This window comes from Anser anser (genome assembly GCF_964211835.1).
Source record: "Anser anser genome assembly, chromosome: 15".
Classification (NCBI taxonomy): Eukaryota; Metazoa; Chordata; class Aves; order Anseriformes; family Anatidae; genus Anser; species Anser anser.
The window spans coordinates 13,327,172-13,348,186 of NC_139736.1; the positions used below are offsets into that span (position 1 = coordinate 13,327,172).

The window sequence follows — 21,015 nt, forward strand, 5'->3', positions numbered from 1 at the left end:
CCAGCTATTTTCCTGGCTTCAGGAGCCACGCAGCACTTAGCTGGGATGAGCTCGCTCCTTTAGCAGGGGAAATTCATAATTACCACAGAACCACCCCCGTCCCACCAGGACACTGCCTTTATCTGCGCGCGGAGCGGCGGTTCCTGTTCTTGCCCCAACATCCGCTCCACCACGAGGGTTGGTTGTGCAGGGAATTCGTTTCCATGTGTCAGGATTTCACTTTGTTTCTCAAACTCCCCCAGGCTCCAGACTTCAACCCAGGAGCGGCGGTCGCGGCTGGCACCCGGCAGGCTGCACAACCAGCACCTCTTCGGCACCCAGCGCCCGCTTTGCACTGCGAGCTCCTGAACCCCGATGCTGGCTGCAGGCCGGGGCAGCCTGCTGCAATTTCAACGCCCTCCCCGCCTCTCCTCGGGGAAAAGTGGCAGTCTGGAAGGAAGAATCCTGCGGGCAGGACCCAGCTCTGCTGGCAGGAGCCCTCTGAGCTGGAGGGGACAAACCTACAGCGCCCGGACCGCCCGCCAGCCCCGCGGGCTGCCCACACAGCGCAGGCGGTGGGGAGCTGCACCAAACGGCCTCTTTAAAGGCCTCTCGGGCATCGCCAGGGACTCGGGCCCACGGCTGAGAGCAAAGACAACAACCGGTTGCTTTCACACCGCCAACAGCTCAACGAGGAAACCCAAGACAGGGCTACAAAGGAGCAAAGCGCGGCGCTGCGTGCCCTGGGGTCTCCCCGAGCCGTGCACCAGGCGCTGTGAAGCGAACTCGTGGGGACTGGCAGCAGCAACGAGGCGAGAAAACGAGGACTGCAGCATGGATGGGATGGGACCATCACAGCAAGTGCTTCCAGCGGAAAGCCACAGCAGCTCGGGGACGCTCAGAAGCAAGCAGCTATTCCTAAAAAAAACTAGTGGAAACTAGTGGCTCCAAACAGACTCAAGCAAGTACAAACACCCGACCAGGCTGGAATCTACGCAGAGCAGGCATTAGGCAAAGGCTCGAACATTGTTAGCACAAAAGGCGGCAGCCTCTACAGCCAAGCCCCCAGGCAGAGGATTTTTAGCTGCTTTCGACATACCTCTCAACCTGTCAGAGACTGAATGAGGACACCCGCCCTCCAGTACGAAGAAAAACTCCTCACTCCCGAGCGGCTGGCGGGGAAGGGGCATAGGCAATGACTCGGGGACACATCCCGAGATGCTGATTTCACCGAGGGATAGAAACTGAGGGTCCAAAACCCCGAGCTCTTTCTTTTTCAGTCATTCTGTTTCGGTGTGTTTTGTTCCCCAGGATCTGGTATTCAAAGCGTTTCACTTCTTTTTCATGAAAACAGCATCTCTTGCTCTTTTAAGTTCAGAAACTCTTGCTACTTATCCCCACCCAACCTGGAGTCACAGTCCTCCCCCTGACACTTATAGTTAGTTGGGAGGGGGAAAAGAAGAGACGCCGCAAGAACACGGCAAGCTTGTTAAAGGACCTGAGATCCCGTTCCCAGGCAGCCACCTCCGCAACTTAGGCGAGTGAGGAAGAGCTGCGATGAGCCCTGCAGTCTGTCGTGCAGGAGACACCGGCAGCCCTGGAACAGGATGCAGATTGGCGTCACCCAAATCAGGGGAAATTTGGCTCTAAGTTTCACCAGGGCTAAAACTGAGCCTCCGGATGGAAGAACCCAACACTCAATAGGATCCAAGGCAATTTCTCCCCGAATGCAGCACCCTGGGCTCAAGCTGAGAGGTAAGCAGGTCAGCAGGCTCCTTCCCCTCCTCCTTACCTTCGCACCCGGTGGTGTAAGTGCTGATGCTGCCGCGTTATAAGGGCACTTTCCCAAACAGGACCACTGTGACTACTCCTATACCAGCCCACGGCTGGGTGCCCCGGGTAGGGTGGGCTAGTGAAGCCATGGTCCGACTCGGTCTCTGCGGCCAGCGACGAGGCAGAGCTCCCCATGGCCGCCCCCTACCCAGGCCACACGCAGATTTAGCCTAGGTTAGGTCCAAGCCAGCGGCGTGGGCAGTTCGGGTGGAATAGGCGAGGCGCTGCGGCATGAGCTGCTGCAAAGATCCCAACACACTGGAGAAAGGAAGGTCGGTTCTGATCAAGAGTTGAAAAAAAAAAAAAACAACAAACAAACAAAGAGAAAGGGAGGAAAAAAAAAAGGAAAGAGAAGAGAGAAAGATAAGGTATGATTTAAGCAACACCCCTCCAGCTTTAGAAGCCTATTAATGCATGCTGCGAGCAGGGCCACGTCACTGCAGCCACCTTTTGCTGCCTGTAGAATAGGATCCCTCCGGTTAAGCACCAGCAGTGCTTGGGGAAGCAGCGCGGCCAGGAGGAAAGCACGCCAGAGCCCAGCACACAGCCCCTGCCGCCACGCCGAAGTAGCGGAGGGGACAAGCGAGCCTCAGGCAGAGCCCCCACCAGCAGCTCTTGGGAACCTCACGCCCAAAAAGGGTTTTCCGAAGGCTCCAGGCTCTAGCTGGCTCACCGGGTTGTTAGTTACCTCAGCGACCAGGAGCGGGATTTGTCTGCAGCGAGGAGATTTTATTTTTCTTGCATGTAAAAGAAGATCTCCTTCTTTTCCTGTTCCCCAGTAACACCGCTGAAAGCAGTCTGAGTGGCTATCTGCACGAGTACGTTCCTGTGACTACTTCACACAGGGCAATGAAATACTTTATTTCAGCTCAAGACAATTCTCAGCAGATCCTGAGCATCCCCCTACCCACAGAAGCAGGCTTGGGGCTTTGAATGTTCTGCCTTTTCACCCTCTTTCCTACTTTTTAGAATTTGTTCTTTGAGCATCCTCACAATTAAACCCCAGAAACATTTCTTGTCCTCTCGTATTCAAAGAAGTTTAAACATACATCTCTCTCTCCTTAAAGGAAAAAGGCATGGCAATCTGGATGCGCGTCAGGAGGAACAGATCAAGGGAACATTTAACAGAAAAAAAAAGAAGAAATGAGGAAGAAGAAAAAAATTAGCACAGCTGAGCTTATTCAATTACGCACCAGGGTTTATAGAGATGAATGAACTGTAGAAAGACCTTTGCGAAGAATCTACTTTGTGCAGCGAAAAGGCTGAAACAAAGACTCCTAAAATACAGCTTTTCAATCCCAGGGTTGTTCTGAGGGATCAAGAAAGGCCTTGATAGATAACAGGCTCTCAAATGCAGCAGCTCAAGGAGCAGGTGCAGTTTTGCTACGAGCTTAATACTGGAATGTGCCTGCATTAGGCCATTAACTGGAGAACATTAACTACTTTGTCACGGTGGCTTCTCTGTAACCTGCAAAGCCTGGACTAACAAAATGAAGCTGGAAAAAAAAAAAAAAGAGCCCACAAACACGGTTTTCCCTACCTTGATTACCTTGCCGTAATTGGTCTGCGTAATTGCTGTGCTTCAGCCAGACTGGAGACAACATCTCCACGCTCTGCTTCCTGCTACCTGCCCAACAGCAGGGTTTCACTGACTTCTGCACGTCCAGCCAAAGCGGATCCCTGGTGCTTTCCCTCTCATTTCCTGCTATGTAAGCAGTTAGTTCGTAACAACCCCGATTTTTTGGCTAAATGAAAGCCATTACGCGAGGGGAAGCGCATTTCCAAGCGTCTCCGGTCACACTGGAGCTGATGATACCTGTTGCCCCCCACCTAGGGCGGCTCCGCAGCTCCTGCAGCAGCCCTCGCTGCCGCCACCAGGGCTGCACGTGCTCCCGCAGCCGCGCCGCATCGCGGCAGCGAAGGCGTGGGGGACGCAACCGAGAGGCCTGCTACGAGAACAAATCGTCTCTCACCTCGAGACTTGGGTTCTACCACGATAAAATAAATACACGCATATGAAATAAAAGCAAGTTGGGTAGAAACACAGCCCCATGCAGCTCGCCACAGGCAGAGCTAACCAGAAGGCAGGATGCTCAGCTAGCTCGCAGCCTTCTTCCCCCCGTGCAGAGCGAAACTGCCAAACGCAGCAGCTCCACAGGCTGGTTCGAGAGCACTTCCTCGGCTGACTCCCAAGCTGGAAAAGCAGAGCCCTTTGCTTCCTCCTCCCACACGCGGAAACGCCAGTTTTAGCTCACCACAAGAGGCGAGAGACATGCCTGCTGCCTGCATCACTGCTGCCTTCCAACGCGCTGCTCGGGGCCCAGCCCTTCCTCCTCCGCCAGGGCTGCAGCAGGGAGCCCGAGCGCGCCGCAGGAGGGCGAGGGGCCGGGGGTCCGGCTTTAAAGCGGCGCGGTAAAGCCCCCCGCGGGGCGGAGCTGGGCAGAGGCAGGGATCTATAAATAGGTGCAGGATAACCCAGCTAAGTCGCGGTGATCTCCAAGACTGCCTGGCCTAAGTGGGCTGCCGGGCTGCGAGCGCTGCGTGAAATCGGATTTCTCCGGGCAAAGCGGTAAATCCTCCTCTCCAGGGTCACCCCTCGCACCAGGTGAGAGCGGCCGGTGAACAATTTTCAGAGGGGAGCATGGGCAGGAGGAGAGAAGGCAAGCCCATGGGAAAACAGGAGCGGCATCACCGTAGCTCGATGCAAAGCACGAACCTGCTTGCCACGCTGAGCCAGAAAACGCCTTTGGCCAACCTTAAGCAAACGAAGAGCTGGCGAGATGTAAAGGTGAGAACGAAAACTACACCCTTGCAGAGGAAGGGGACAATTAAAAAAGCCTCTCTGGAAGCATCGAGCCTTATTTTTAAGGACCTTCTCCCACTGGGCAGGGAGATGCCCCAGGAGGCGCCCTGCAGGCACACGGCCTGCGCTGAACACGGGAGGCTTCAGCCCAGAAGGGGAGCAAGCTGCCAAGAGCTCCTCTGCCTTGGCACGAAGGAACAGGATTTTCCTCCTAATAAACAAAGCACTGCTTCCACCTATCTAATTAGAGCAGGAAACAACAAAGCAAACAGATTGAAGTGTCTTGGGAAGGGTGGATCTCACTCATGGAAATTAGCAGTTAAGCACCTTAGCAAGATGCTGAGTTTGGATTTTGTGGTTTTTTGCCCCTTGCAGCTGCAATAATTATCAGGTTTCAACTGACACCGTTTAACTGCTCCCAAAATATTGCTTCCAAAACAAAAATAGATTTGGTCCTTCCGCCTCCGAGTCGCTCGCGCCCGTTTACCCTGATCTGAGGGATGCGAGGCAGACCCCTCGCCACGCTGCCGCAGCACCACCGCGAGCAGCAGGCACTTAGAGCGAGGCCAGGGCAGCAGAGCTTTCCCGCGGAGCTTCCTCCCGTCACCGGGCGGGCCGAGCAGTCTCCTGGCTGCCAGCTAAACCCTGCTACACCTCGACACCAGCCAGCAGGACTGACCCTTTGGGACCCAGCCCTTCTGTCAGGCTCAAACCCGAGCTCTTCCCTCGGGCACACAGCAGGGAGAACAGATAGGTGCCTGGGGCTGCCCCAGCCCAGGAAGAAAGCCGGGGGTGGGACTCACCTCAGCTAGTCCCACGCGAAGAAGCCCCCTCTTTGGGATGGGATACCCCCCCCACACGCTCCTTTTGTTATTTATTTGTTCACGTAGCACAAACCAGCTGCTCAGCTCCTGCCTGAGTTTTCCAGCATCGAGGTTCTCAGCCTCCCGGACCCAGGGCCAAGACTTTGCCCCTTTGTTAATAACTCCACCCTATAAAGTCACCTCTGAGCTGCTGCCTCGCTCTGGGTAGAAGCTGGGGATGAAAACACAGCCACCTCGCACATTTACACCCCCCGTCCACAGCATCGGGCCAGCAGCCAGCCCATCAGAGGCTGGAAATCTATTGGGCCTAATTCTGATCTACATGTACCTGGGGGAAAAGCATCCTCAAAGCTGTGCCCAGAGGAAGATGAAAGCCTCCTGCTCTGTGGCTGGGATTGAATCTGCAAGTACCAGCCCTTCTCCTCTTCCTTCAGCTGTGTAAGCATCCTTGCCTGCGGGCTGCCTCGGAGGGGCCGGACCTGGTATCACCCTCAACAGCAAAGCTGCAGCTCCCTGCTCACTCGCATGCAACCTGCTCCTCGCGGGGAGAAACAAGGGTTCCTGCAGGCTTTGAACTTCCATTCCCCACACACAGCCCCGGCGGGAGCAGCCTCCTCTCTGGGCACTGCAGGACGTAATTTGCATTTCTCTAAAAACAAGAGAGTTCAGTGGGAGATGCAGCTGCAGGAGCTGTGCTTGGCTTGGGGCAGCAAGCTGGAGGAGCCCGCTTCATACGCCACAAAGGCAGGGCAGGCCCTCGGCCCCATGCCAGCTGAAACACCGTGCAGAGGAAGAGATGCCAGCTAAGGTCACAGAGGAGGTGAGGCACGGAGAGCTAGGGAAGGACTCAGCACGGGGGCCCGCCGGTCTGTCACACCAGCCAAGCACGCAGCAGCAGCTCAAGCGTTTGTGTACACAGCGGGTGATGCACGGCCAGGCTCCTCGCTTCGCAGGGCAGGGTGGCGAAACCCGAGGATTTGCAAAGCCAGGTACACGATCTGCAGAGCACGATTTGCATTCACTGTGCTGAGAGGACCCTGATAAGAGACACCAGGGGAGGAAGGGAGAACAAGCTCTTTTTTTTTTTTTCCCCACAAGGCAGGAAAAGAGCTGACAAGCAACAAGACATCCCCATCAGACAGAAGCAAGCCAGACTGCAATCCAAGATGCTAAACCCCAACCCAACAAGAGCTCCAGAGCTCAAACGCAGCAAGAGCTCCCGTGACTGCCAGCAGGACCCACGTGGCAAAGCAGCTGAGCAAACCAGAACACCCCGTGCTGAGCAGGGAAGCATCTTGCACAAAGCTGGTGCCTCGGTGACAAGAAACGCAGTTCTGCTGCTCTTTCTTCCTGCCCTCACCTGGCAAGCCAGCCCGAGTGCTGCAGTCTTGGCAGGAAATTAAGGTGCCAGCCAGTCCCAGTTCCTTGCAAAGTCGCTGGCAGGGAGAGGTGGGAAGGTACCTCCAGGGACAGACTGAGGTGTAACAGGAAGGACGGCCCAGAGGTTGGCGCGCTCGACGGGGACGTGGGAGGCTGTTCCAGCCTTCAAGCTCTGCCACAGAGCTTCCCGTGTGACTCGGGGCACAGTCCCGTGACTCAGGGCACTGCCATACCTCCCAGGGCCAAGAAGCATCCATGTCGCGAGGCACGAGGATGCCAGGCACTACACGAGCACCACAAACGGGCAGGGAAGGCAGGGAGGCGGAGAGGAGGGGGAAACATACCCGGCCGAACCTCCGTTCTGGGGCGGGCAGGGCTGGGAGGGGAGAGGCCAGCTGGGTTTCTGGCCCGAGATGAAATCTGAGGGACTGGAAGCTGTGAATGAGCTGTTTTCCAAATCACAGCGAGAAACAAGATTGGTGTGCTACTTGCAGAGATATCATTAGACGAAATTAGCTGCCTGGAAATAGATTTCCAGATGGGCTATTAACGAGGTAACAAGATAATTTAACCTGGAGTCCTAGAGCAGGGCAGAACAGGACCTCATACTTCATGCTACACTTCAGCAAAGTCCAGAACAGCAGCACATCTTTCAGGCCACAGACATTAACATGCAAAGGCAAGCTTGAGGATCTTTACCTTCGTTCAGCTGCCTTGAAACTGGTTCTGGCCCAACTTTAACACAGAAGAAATTCATACACATCAGCTGGGTTGGGCTGAGCTGCACTTAGTGCCCAGCACTGACTCTTCATAAGTATGCAGGCAGAGGAAGAGGTGTCCAAAGCCTGAAGCAAAAGATTGATAGGAAAAGGAGATTTATTGCAGAGCCAGCTTAGCCACAAAGCAATTAGCGTCAAAGTCTGAAAAAGTTTCTTCTTCTCCCTTGCACAGCGCTCTGTAAACCAGTGATAGATCACCCAGTGAGTTTCTGGAAATCTACCACGGTTGCTTTGAGAGAGGGGATTATGAAGATTTGAAAGTGGAAATCAACGTCTTAATTACAAACTATGGGGAGAAGAAGAGGGTCAGGAAAGTTTCTTCAAAAGAAAGGTTAACTTCAAAACCCATCTCCGTCCTCAGCCGAAGAACAGGAAGGTCCTTATCCGAATAAGCATGAAAATGGCAACAAAGGCACTGCTGAAGCACGGTCTGAACACACACAGATTAAAAAAAGAAAACAACAAACACACATCTCTAAAAACCTAGTGCTGTAATACGTCAATTAACATGACTTCAATGAAGTGCAAGAGGACCACTTGTACCTTCCAGTTTACTAGCTAATTGTGGCTGGTTTCTGAGCGCGGAGTTAACAAAAGCACGCAGGCCAGCACGGTTTGTCTCATTAGCAACATCTCAGTAGCACCACAGAGAGCAAGACAAGAGGAAGAAACGAACCAAGACAAGCCACAGCATCCAGTCTTGGGGAGCTTTACCAGCGGATCTAATTTCCAGATCTTTTCCTCTGTGCATTTATAATCCTTGCAGCACAGCTCTGTCATCCTCCTCAGCCCGCAGACTGCCCCGGCTACAAAACATGTCAGGCTGAAAAATCACCTCGACAGACCGCCTGCTGAGGCTAGCTGCATTGTGAAAACCAGGAAGCTTTTACTTGCCTGCTAGCAGCGTGCTATAGATTTCACAGGAAGCCGCAGAAGCAGGGATGCTTTGCAGGAAGAGCACACACACAGGCCTCTTGCCAGGAAAATGCATCTTGAGCAACACATGTGCTCTTAGTTTCCTCTTTTTTTTTTTTTCCTCCAGATAGGTTTGACTAGTCTCTGGGTTACCCAGCAGCAATAAAACAATTTTTTCCCCTTCTCACTCAGAGCAGAGTGTTGATTGGTAAACAGCAGATCTTCCTGTCTGAGGCTGTGCCAGCCTGTGCAGAACAGAACTGTTGTTATTGCACATTCACAGCTCGAGATAAACATGAGTAAGAGCCATGAGTAAGCGCCAGGCACTGGCTCTTCAATACATTTGCTTTATCAGTTTCACCTTGATTCGACTGTTTCTGACATCTCTCCCTCCTGAAGGGGCAACGTTGCAGAAGTAGCGAGGACAAACAAAAAACCCAGGCAGAAGTAACAGGAACACAAAAAGCGTTCCTCTGTATCCACCAACATTCACAAACCGTGCAGCTCAGAACTCTGTCTGCACTTAAAACACTCAAAAGCACAATGTGGAAACACACAAGCCCAACAAAGCCAACCTCCCAGAAAGAAACAGTAGAAAAACAAAATAGCTTTCACATTTCTCAGGACAAATCTGTACGGAGAGCCGTGGCTAGTGCAGGCCGTAAAGGTTACGGCGAACCAGGGAAGGAAAAAAATTTGCAAGTCATCTCTCATCTGCAAGATGACACACTGCAACGGCACACGAACAAGAAACCAGCCTGAGAAAACCAGATACTGTAAGTCAGCGGAGAGTTGCTAACCTTTCAAAGAGGAGATCTCTGGACCAACTGCTCCAGTAGCGCTGGGGAAAAAGCACAGAGCTAGTTCCAACAACTAGTTCCTGATAGGGTTCGCGACCTGCACAAGATGACTGTGGTCAGCAGTGTTGAGCTAGACTTGGTCCTTCCTGGTCACTGAGGAAGGCAGATCTCAGCTGCAGGCCAGCAGCTGGGTTCAGAGGGCCGGAGGTGCCCAAGCACAGCACAAACACAAGGTCATACCCAGAAGGACATCAGGGATTGTATCTCCAGATCATGCTAAGCTGACAGATAAGCAGATGAAGAGCTGGCCACTGAAGAAGAGCGGGGAGGAGAGCTGCAGCAAGAAGAGGAGTCTCGCAGCCAGAGAAAACCCAGGGCACAGACTCGAAAAGCAGTCTCAGAGGAAGAGGGAGGAGGAGATGTCCCCTGAGCACACTGTCCCAAGATACTCCAGCCACAGCTTGAATTCAGCAGAGATTAGACAGAAGACAAATATGCAATTCATCCAAGCCACATCCAGTTGCATTCCTTACTAGAAACAAATCCCAGTCTTCACTGTGCTGCCCTGTCCAGAACTAAAACCGCCTCCTTTCACGAGGACAGCAGTACCTGCGTGTCTCCTCCCGCCATTTTTACGTAATTTGGACTTTCTTGGCTTTAATCGGGCATCGCATCCCAATTTCCAACCAACCAGCCTACGTTTAAACAGCCACGTCTCTTGGCTGTGCCTCAGGCAAGCGCGGAGGTAGGGCCAGCCCGACAGCCACCAGTGGCATTTGGCATTTCCGTCACAAGCAACCAGGAGATAAAAGCACGAGACTCACCGAGAAGTGTGCGGGAGGCTGCCACCTTCCCCGCGAGCACAGGGAACGAGGAGAACACAGGCAGGCGGGACAGGGAGAGCGAAACAGAGAGGCCACAAAGGTAGTTTCTCTCCCGGCACAGCTCAGCCCTGTAACCTGCCGGGGAGCATCACGTTACTGCTCGCCCCTCTCTCCGCATCCAGGTTTCACCTGTCCTGGGCCATCCTGAACGACACGCGGATCCTTCTGCGCGCTGACATCCGAGCCACGCCGTCATGTCTGTTAGGAGACGATGCTGCCATTGAGATTATTTGACCGGAATAACCCCTGGGGTAAGTGAAGCGACAGAGGCACACCAGTGCCTGACGCCACGGCGACGCTCCCGACCCTCACTGGAGCAGCTGTGCTGGTTTCCTGGCCGCGCGGCAGGCGGCTCCTCTCCAGCTACATCGACACAGTTGAAACTGGGGGATGCGTTCGATCACACGCGCCCTTAAGCAACATTTGCCCATGAGAGCAATTATTTGAACAAATATAACGATCACACGAGGAAAACACTGCGCTGTAGATGAGAGGGCTGTAAACTAGTGCAGGTGCTTTCAGTGAGCAACTGCCTCCGCTCCCGCGAAGCCAGCGCTGCTGGGCCGTCCAACGCACCTCCAGCACCGCGACGGAGCTCGCCTCTCCCCCAGCACCCGCCAGCTGCTGCCTGAAGCTGCCTTAACCCAAACAGGCAGATGGAGAGGAGATTGTGCGTTACAGGAGTCACCCAAATGCCTTGCAAGACGCATCTCGGCCTCCTGGGGTGCTACAGACCCCCAGCCTTCCCCGCGCCGAGCTCTGCTCGCTAAAGCACCAGGCACAGCGAGGTCAGGGAGCAGAACAAGGGCTTTGCACGCCTGCAGCACCTCTCACACAAAACCCCAAGGCTGCACCTACACTGCTGCAAGAGCGGGGATGCTGCTCTGGCCCTCGCACTGTTGAGACCCAGCCCCGGCACAGCTCTCAGCTGGCACCGGCCTGGTGGCAGCCACCACTCGGAGATCCCAGCGTGTCTGCCGGGCTTCATCGACCCCGAACTGTAAAAAGACTCCTGCGGACTGGAGACCAACGTCACACAGACTCCAGCTAGCCCACAGGCACCCGGGCAGACCCGATCGGCCGACGGCGAGCACGCCAGCATCCATCTGATTAATCCAAAGCCCTGGCCTGGGCTAAGGCCACGTCAGCTCGGCTCATTCAGACGCAAGGCCAGCCCCAACAGACACCGCCCTGCAGCGGACACCACGAGCGTGTCCTGAGGGCAGCAGCTCAGAGCAGCTGCCCTGCTCACCACCTTGCCCTGTCTCCGCAGAGCAGCCACAAGCCACCAGGCTAAAAGCAGCCCGGCTGCGTACGGCACAACACGGCCACGCTGCCGTCCCAGTGCCGTGGCACTTCCCAGCCTGGCACTGCGGTCACTGCAGGCAATGCAACGCACAATTCCTTAGAGTAATTTATTTTCCTGCCCTTGCATTGCCTCAGACACATGCTCAGACACTCATGCAGACTCCACAGTTTAAGGTTGCAAGGTCCTGGATGAGCCCTCGTTTCCTTTTCCACTCCTACAGTTTCTTCTTCACCATGAGCAAACCAGGGGACAGCAGCATCCCCACCCGTAGGAGCGTGCAGCCCTCACACAGACGGAGAAGGGAACACTCAGAAGGAACCAAAACGAGAGCAGGACGAGACGAGAGCACGGCGGAGAGGAAGCAGGGGTAACCACACTCACACAACACAGGTCTTTTCCCTTCCAGCCCCTCCCAGCCCAGCCCAGCGCCAGCTGCAGACAGAAAAGCCTCTCACCCGACCCGGCTTCTGCTCTGCAGAGGCGATGCCCGCTTGGTGCGAGGTCAGCCCGGCGTCCCCGGGATCGAACGGCTGCTGCTGGCGCCAGCTGAGCGGCGCGGCTGGAGGAGCATGCTAGATGGTCTCTGCGCAGAACCACCGGCACCGCTGCGCCTGCCAGGAGGAGCGGCAGCTGCACCGAGCTGCTGAACGGAGAGGGAAGGCACGTGAGAATAAAGGGCTGCCGAGACTCCGGGCCGATCAGCATCGCACCAGCACGCGCAACCAACCTCACATTTCGGGTCGCTCACTCGGCGTCCACCCGAACTGCAGCTCCCAGAGGGCTCGGTGCTTCCTGCGGCATCGGGCTGGCGACGGGCCGGCGCTCGGTCCCACCTGGAGACGGGAGTCGCGCGCTTTTGGGTCGGCTCGGGCTCTTCGCTCTGCTGTCAGCACCTTGGGCTGTGGCTGTACGGCCCTGCTCCCTCCGGTGGCCTTGCTCCACGGCGGCTGCTGAGCGTCGCGGTGCCGGGCTCGGCTGTATCGGGTAACAGAGCGCCTCACGAGCGCAGCAGGGTCTTAACGATAAGGATTCTGGACAGCTCTCGACAATTAGCAACAGGGCAGGATCCCCCTGGAGATCTGCATGCGCACGGAAGGATGTCTGGAGGGGCACGCTGCCTGGCTGTTCAAAGACAAAAAAGAGATGTTAATTACCGTGCGCGGCCAGGGCATCGTTAGCAGTTACAGCTACTGGAAATTCAAAAGCAGAAATTCCTCTGATTATGTCAAACGTGCCCATCCCCATACCTTCAGATGACGTTTGAACACCTGCCTCAGCAAAACCAACAAACCTCCCTCCCCGAGGACATTTCCCCGTGCCCCTTCGTATTCTCTGCTCCCAGAACAAGCAGTTTTAAGGAAATTCACACTCTGTGAAAGTGCTGTCTCCTTCAGGACCGGCTTTTATAAGACAGAGCAACAGGAATTCTTGTCCACGACTGTTTGGCTCAATGGCACGCTTTTCCTTTCTCTTTTTCAGACTGGGGAGGAGGCAAAAAAACACGGGAGGTTTCAGCCAGAACACACGAGCCCCCCCCAGCCTCTCTGGGCGCGGTGCAGAAGCACACAGGACCAACAGAGCCCGCCCTGTGCCCACCGCCTCGCCTCCTCCCCGCAGCCTGCCGCCGGCGCGAGCGGTCGCTGCCGTGGCAGGGCGCGGTGCTCTCGCGAGGAGCTTCTCTCTCCGCGTGCGCTGCTGAGACCTCCGGGCAGTGGGAAGCGGGCAACCTGCGGTGAGCACCCGGGCCCGCAGCACGCGCTGCTAACGACAGCATGGCAGCTCACGAAGAACACCGCAAGCAAGAGGTGCCGCTCAGGAACCAGCAAAAAAAAATAACTAAGGGACAGATCGAGGTTTGGAAGGCCCGCGCCGAGCCTTTCAGCCCGAGGGTCTGCACGGCACAGGCTGCACAGGGATCTCCCGGCCCGCGGCGCCGCTGGGCGCTCAAGGCGGCGAGCCCCTGCAGCGCCCTGCGGCTCACAGCTTACAGAGCTCAGGAGGCAGCGAGATAAGCACCAGAGGACGGAGCACCCCACAAACACCTACGTCGGTCTACGTGCCACCGCGTCACTTTTCCTGCGGGAAACGTGTTCGCAGACGCATTGGCTGGGAGGAGAAACCGCTTAGCTCCCAGGGCTTACCGTAAAACCTTCTGGCCGTGCTGCAACTCCACGGGCTGCCCGAGCTCCCCGCCGGCAGGCGATGGGTGCGGGCAAGCAGCGGAGCAGGACCTCGCCTGCAGCAGTGCCACAGTACCTCCGGAGAGCAAAGTCTCCCCGGCACACCGCCGTGCCCGCTTCCACCGCCCCGTGCGGCCGCTGGGGAGGCGCCGCCTCGCCTGGCAGAGCTGCGCAAGGTTCAGCCCCTCTGCAAACGGTTTGGTTTTGGGAGCAGAGCGATCTGCTGGCAGAGGAACGCAACCGGAGGCAGGCTGGGAGGCTGCCTGCCATCTCCTCGGTGCCCCGAAGTCACCCAGGCTGGCGCTGGGTACGAGGTGGCCCAGGGGAAGCGCATCAGAGATGGGTTGGAGTGATGCCACCGGAGGGGACAACGCCACCACCGACCCCAACGCCGGCCCTGGGCGCTGAGTGGGCGCCCTGGGCTGCTACCCGAGGGGCTGCGCTGCAGGGAAGGAAAAGCTATTTCCTCCTGACGGACGCTTCTTGGCGTCTGCACTGCTGGCGAAGCGCGCAGGCACGCGTTTGTAGGGGAACAGAAATGTGGTTCCAATACTGCTTTTAATGCACAAGCCGAAAGACTCGGCTTCAGTTTTTAGAAATCAAACTTGATCATCTCAAGCTGGCAAAAATAGCCCTGTGTTCCCTCAAGTTATTTTCTTTTCAACTAGGCAGGGTACAGCACAATAGGAAATATCAGCAGTTATGTACTCAACCTCCAGAAACCCGAAGGGCCAATTCTAGCAACCCACGGCAGCCTTCCAGTCCTCACGGATCTATTTGCCGGAGTTAGCCTGAGAAGCGTGCTGCCCCCGAGCCACTCAGCAAACCCCACGTCCTGCTAATTGCATCAATATAAATGTATTATCTCGGCTGTCAAACGTCGGCTGGATGAACAGGACTTCGCTCCGCAATGTAAATGCCGACAAACAATTGTTCTTTCTGCTTGCAACACATTTCTTCAGATCTTATTTCCTTCTAGGACTTCCTCTTCTGCCCAGGCACCTGGGCAGCAGCATTTTTTCCAGAGCAAGGGGAAACGGCACACAAAACCCCTCCTTATCTTTTAAGCAACCGAATGTGAGCGAGTTTCGGGAACAACACCCTCGCTTCCTATCAGCCCAGCCGAGACGCACAGAGAGGGCTCGCAGGAGCTGCCAAGGCAAGAGTTAAACTTATCTCCAGCACAGACAACAGCCCTTCTGCCTTCCTCGGCTTCCTCAGCTGCCACTGCCGAACACCAGGCGAGCAGCACCACCCCAAATAGCAACCAGAGTGCAACAGAAGTTCAGGGGCAGCCTGCTCCTCCCTGCCAGGCTCGGTAACGACGGCCTGGGAAGGGCCGCGTGGACCCAGCAGCACTGAGCCACACGTGGGCAGACACAGGAGGCTCCCGGAGGGCGGCACAGCTCGCTCCGAAGAGCAGGATTACGGTGGAAAAACAGGAGGAAGCCCCCGACTCCCCCATACAGGGAGCTCTGCCAAGGCTGCAGCACACGTGATGGTTCTGGGAGCCCCGGGTTCCAGCAAACCCGCTCGCCGTGCTGGTTTCCTCCCAGTGCTGCTCTCTGGGAGCGAGCCGCCGCAGGAAGCCCTCCTGCAGGACTCCAGGCTCCGGCGTGCGCTTCCCAAAGCGGCCACAGATCACAGAAAGGCCCGACGCCAACTCAGAAACGAAAAAAAAAGCGGGGCTCCAGATGAAGCAGGAGGACGGAAGGAAAGCATCTCTCCCGCCTGCACCTCGCCGGGCAGCGAGCGACCCCAATGCACCGCCCGGGTCCCCTGTGCGACCGCCACAAACCCCGCAAACTCCCACAGAACCCAGCGCAGGCTCACCCCATCCTCCAGCCAACACCAGGCAGCTCCACGCCTGGGCAGGACGCCCAACCTTTTTTTTTTGTGTGTGTATGTGTGTGTGTGCAACTTTAGCAGTTTTGTTTTTCAACATTTATTCCAGTGCAAAAGGCATTCTGCCTGGCGCGCCCCTCGGGCTCCCTTGCTCACTAAGCCATCAGGCTCGAGCAGGCTGCTCTTCTTTCCTGACGAAGCAACGCGGCTCAGCAAACACAGAACGTCACCCGGAGCCTTCAAAGGCCTCTCCAGCCCTCAAACCCCACCTGGGGAAGGGAGCGGTGTTGGGTCTTGCCTCCTGCCTTGAACTGGTAAAGCCCTGGACACAAGCAGAAGCTGACGCAGCTTTAAACCGGTTACCATCCCTAAGTACACACAGCCGTGATAATTTGAATCACGCCTCTCCGGCACATGCTAGGGTGATATTTACACAGACAAAGGGCAGCAGGACCGGCCGCCTCACCCAACACAGCACCACAACGCGGTTCTCAGAGCTCAGGCCCGCTCTGCTTCACCCACAGGCACCAGCCAGCGGGCTCCGCGGCGGGTCTCAGCAAAAGGCCACGCGGAAGCCCCGGGGCATCGCAGGACGCCCGTCCCCTGCCCTCCCACTGCAGCTCGGAGCCTGAGGCACAAGGAAAGGGCGCCCTGCGAACCCACGGCGACACCGAGCCCCGTGCTGGGACCAAGAGGCGTCGGTGGCCGCGACCCGCAGCGCTCAGCTCACCTCGGCTCCCTGGGGGCACGCGCCACCCGCAGCTCCCGGCCACCCCGCAGCAGCGGGACGCTGTCCCCGTGGGCCGCTGTCCCCGTGGGCCGCTGTCCCCGCTCACACGCAGCCTGGCGGCCGTGCAAGCTCCCGCCTGGCCACGGGAAGCCACCCGGCCAACATCCCCGGCCTGCAGGCCCGGGGCGCGCCGAGCAGCTGCCAAGGCTTCGACGTGGGGAAAGAAGCGCTCGGGGGAAGCGAGGCACCGCGCGGAGCACAGCCGCCCGTAGCACAGCCGCCCATCGCTCCATCGCACCACGCCGCCGTCCCGGAACGCGTGCTGCTGGGGAGGGACGGGATGTGCCGCAGCCAGGGGCGAGGAGAGGAGAGGTGCTGAGGAAATGGCGAGGCCGGCCGGCACTCGGAGCCCCCCCCCGCCGTAACAGCCTCCCCGGGGGCCGGGGGCCGAGGCGCTCACGGCAGCCGCGGGCTGAAGCGCGGCGACGACGAGAAGGGGAGGCGGCAGGGCCCGAGCAGCCCGAGGGCGCCTTGGAGAGCCGGCCCCGCGGGCACGGCACCCGCTGCTCGAGGCGGCGCTCCCGGGGCTGCCCGGAACCCCGCGGGCCCCCAGCCGGGGGGGCCCGGCCCGGAGGGCAGCGCCCGCCTGAAGGACGGGAGCGCGGCGCGGGCACCCCGGGGGGCGAGGGGCGAGGGGCGAGGCCGCCCGGAGCCGGCTCCCCGTCCCCCCCAGCCCCCCGGGCCGGCCGAAGTCGCCGCTCCCGGGGCTGCGGCGCGCCCCTCCCGGCGGCTCCCCCCTCCCGGCGGCTCCCCCCCGCCGCCCCGGCTGCCCCCGGCCCTGCCCCGGGACGGAGCCCCCCGGCCCCCGGCAGCAGGCGGGCGCCCGGCGGCACCGGGGGAGGCCGGGGGAAGGCGGCGCTGCCCGGTCCGGCCCCAACCCGCACCCCCGGCGCCCCCCCGCAGCCCGGCCCCGCTCACCTGTGCGGCCCGCCGGCCGCGCTGCTCCGCCGCCCGCCGGCCCCGCACTTTCCCCCGGGCACGGCGACTCGGCCCCGTCCCTCCCTCCCTCCCTCCCCCCCGCGGCGCCCGGCCGCTCCGCCGCCGCCTTTCTCCCGCTCCGCCGCCGGCCCGGCGTGCCCCGGAGTCCCCACGCCCGCCCTTACGCCGCCGCCGTGGCGTAGCGCCCCATTCCGGCCTCCGGCCGCTACGGCGCGGAAACGGCGCAGAGGCCGTCGTGAATAGCGAGGGGAGACTACAAGCCCCAGGGGGCGCCGCGCGGGAGAAGCGGAAGCCCGGGCGCGAGCGGGGCCCGCCGGGAGCTGTAGTTCGGCGGGCGCCGAGGCGGGGCAGCGGCCACGGGACCCCCGCGGGCGGCAGCGAGGAGCCGGCGGGAGCGGGGCAGGGCGGCGGGTAGGGCCCCGCGCCAGGCCGGGGACTACAACTCCCAGAGCGCCTTGCGGCCCGCCCCGGCCCGGTGCTGCCGCTCGCCGCGGGCCTGCGGCTGCGGACACGTGGAGCTGCCCGGCGGGGCCGGGGCCGGGAGCGGGGCCGGGGCCCTGGCCCTGGCCCTCCCGCAGGAGCTGCCCGGGCCCCGCCCGCAGCCCCCGTGCTCGCCCGGCGCTGCCCAGCCCGATTTCGCCCCGGGCTCCGGAGGAGCGGAGCCGAGCTGCGCGCCCGGGGGCTGCGGGCAGAGGCTGCGGGCGCTCCGGCAGCCCCCAGCTCCCCAGCAGCCGGCCCCGGCGCTCCGGGCCGAGCCCTGGCGGGGCGCTGCCCCGGGGAAGGCGCCGCCTGCGAGGAGCCGGAGCAAGCGGGGCCGGGCCGGGCGTGCCCCGCGCGGAGATGGAGCCCCGGGGCTCGGCGTTCCCGGCCCCGCGCCTGCCCGGCCGCCTCGCAGGGAGCCGCCGAGGCTTGCTAATTACAGCCCTTAATGACCTGGCGGCGCATGAGGCAAACCCCAGATTGGCACCGAGCTGCCTCGGCCCTCCGGGCCTCCGGCAGCCGGGCTTCAGCTCCCCGCGGGGAGCGCGCAGCGGGGACCTCGGCGGCCCTGCGTGGGGTCGCTGCCCCTCGGCTGCTGCGAGGCCAGGGCCTGCTCCTGCCTGGCTTCACCTGTACACCCCCCCCCCCGCTCCGAATAAACAAAGGGCCCGGCCCTGCCCAGCCCACGCCTCGGTGGAGCACCTCCAAACCCTCACAGCACGCCGATGTGGGAAAGGGGAGCACAAACGAACGGATGCCGTTCCTGCAAAAGCAACGTTGTTCGTGCTGCTACAGTTAGAAGGGGAAGTAATGGTTGCTGGAAAAAATAGGGCACTTTCTTATTCAGGGGACGTCATCTGCACGCTGCTGGACCTTTCCTGGCTTTCTGCTCAGGCAGTTGTGAGGGGATTGTGGTAGCAACACACGTGGTGGGCCTGGCAGTCTCCTCTGCAGACAACACAGGGGCCAAAAGCTAAATGGATAGTTTTTGCTTCTGTTCACCTCTCCGTAAGAAGGAACTGCTGGTCATTTTGATGCAGTTATTTGTAGACATTTCTTCTGAGGCTGCAGAAACAGCCCTCCCTTTGTTCCTTGGGCATGAACTGGGAGAAGTACAGACCCCACTGCCCCCACTTACCAGCAGGTTTCCTGGACTGGGGAAATCGCAGAAAGCAGCGCTCCTGTGTCTGAGCCCAAGGGCAGCACAGGGCAGGATCCAGGCGCGTGGGCCCGCAGGGGCAGCACCCTACAACAGCCGGCAGGGCTGCCCTGACCACTGCAGGGCGAAACCTGGCAGGATCCCCAGGGGGAAGTTGGGCATAGAAAGGCACTGCTGACTACAAGGTGGTGGCTATTTCAGGTAGGAGATGTCACTTAGATGTCCACATATCCAGTAGGTCTTGTGTTGTAGATGTCTTCATCCTTGGTATCTTCAACCTTATCGAATACATCTGGAGATGAGGAAGGATCCTCATAGCACCTAAAATCCCTCTGTCTCTTAGGTGTGAGCAATTCAATCAAGTCCCTTTTCACAGAATCATGGAATATCCCGAGTTGGAAGGGACCCACAAGGATCATCGAGTCCAACTCCTGGCTCCACACAGGAACACCCAAAAACCAGACCCGATGTGTGAGAGCATTGTCCAAATGCTTCTTGAACTCCAGCAGGCCTGGTGCTGTGACCATGGGCCTGGGGAGCCCGTCCCAGTGCCCGACCACCTCTGGGTGCAGAACCTTTCCCTCACACCCAGCCTGACCCTCCCCTGTCCCAGCTCCATGCCGTTCCCCCGGGTCCTGTCGCTGTCCCCAGAGAGCAGAGCTCAGCGCCTGCCCCTCCGCTCCCCTCGTGAGGGAGCTGCAGGCCGCCATGAGGCCTCCCCTCGGCCTGCTCTGCGCTGAGCAAACCAAGGGACCTCAGCCTCCCTTCATAGGTCTTCCTCTCTAGGCCCTTCACCATCTTTGTAGCCCTCCTTTGGACACTCTCCAATATTTTTCGCCCTTCTCATACTGTGGTGCCCAAACCTGCACGCAGTGCTCGAGGTGAGGCCGCACCAGGCAGAGCAGAGCAGGATGAGCACTCCCTGAGCGGTGCAGTGCTGGCCTTGGTGCATCGCAGGACACGGTCGGCCCTCCTGGCTGCCAGGGCACGCTGCTGGCTCAGGTTCAATCTGCTGTCAACCACAACCCCCAGCTCCCTCTCTGCGGGGCTGCTCTCCAGCCTCTCGTCCCCCAGTCTGTACGTACAGCCAGGGTTGCCCCTTCCCAGGTGCAGAATTTGGCACTTAATCTTGTTGAATCTCATGAAGCGGGTGGGTGATTGCCCAGCCCTCTAGTCTATCAGCATCTGCAAGGCCCCTCTACCCACGAGAGAGTCAACAGATCCTCCCAGTTTAGTGTCACTTGTTATGCATTTGATTAATTGAGATGCAAGAGGAAGTACAGCTGCATAGTATGGAGTGAAGGAGGGGAAAGGGAGGAGTCTCTACACACTCAGTGGGTTCTAACACCACATCCACCTAGAATCATAATGGTTGGAAAAGCCCTCCAAGATCATCTGGTCCAACCACCCCCTACCACCAATGTCACCCACTAAACCACATCCCCAAGCACCACGTCCAACCTTTCCTTAAACAGCCCCAGGGACGGTGACTCCCCCACCTCCCTGGGCAACCCGTCCCAATGCCTGACTGCTCTTTCTGAGAAGAAATGTCTCCTCATTTCCAACCTGAACCTCCCCTGGAGCAACTTGAGGCCATTCCCTCTAGTCCTATCGCTGGTTACCTGTGAGAAGAGGCCGACCCCCAGCTCCCCACAACTTCCTTTTGTGCTTAACACCCAGCTTCTGACATCCAGCTCCGCTGATGTGACGAGTCTGAAATTATGCTTGGCCCTCAGAGGCACACATAACACCGACTTAGTTACAAAGCAATTTCAAGTACTGAATGAATGCCAGCGTGTTCTGTTACAAAGTCAGATGAACGGGGATGCACATCACCTAATTTTAGGTATCTAAACTGAGGCATTTAAATTGTACTGACCATCAAGTTTTGATCTATGAGCAATGGAGACAGACAATTCCAGAGGAGGATTCCAGTTATTACAGCACCTGAGATAAAGTTCCTATTTCTGTCTTTGATTTAAAGAGAAGCAAGTGTTCAGCCAACGCACCAGAGGCATCAATATTTCAGTGAACTATGTTCCTGGAAACAGATGCCTTAGCATCTGTTAGCATCACTGAAAAGCCTTGCTAAAGTCAAGGTAAATGTCATCCACTG

The 21,015-nt window shown here is 58.4% G+C and overlaps 1 protein-coding gene across 5 annotated transcripts in view; it reads right to left on the minus strand.

Annotated features, from left to right (window-relative positions):
* Positions 1–17,397, minus strand: part of CAPN15 (calpain 15) — a 53,657-nt gene extending 36,260 nt beyond the window's left edge. The window contains exons 1-5 of one of the 5 annotated variants that reach the window (XM_083800549.1): positions 17,240–17,397; positions 12,234–12,628; positions 11,962–12,149; positions 7,519–7,664; positions 1,772–2,091 (exon numbers count right to left, since the gene is read on the minus strand). In XM_083800549.1, the coding sequence (XP_083656675.1) occupies positions 1,772–1,947 (176 nt within the window). In that variant the 5' untranslated portion in view covers positions 1,948–2,091; positions 7,519–7,664; positions 11,962–12,149; positions 12,234–12,628; positions 17,240–17,397. The remainder of the gene's footprint in view (positions 1–1,771; positions 2,092–7,518; positions 7,665–11,961; positions 12,150–12,233; positions 12,629–17,239) is intronic. The other 4 variants (XM_083800550.1, XM_083800552.1, XM_083800551.1 and 1 more) reach the window with 4 other exon arrangements.
* Positions 17,398–21,015: the final 3,618 nt, after the last annotated feature.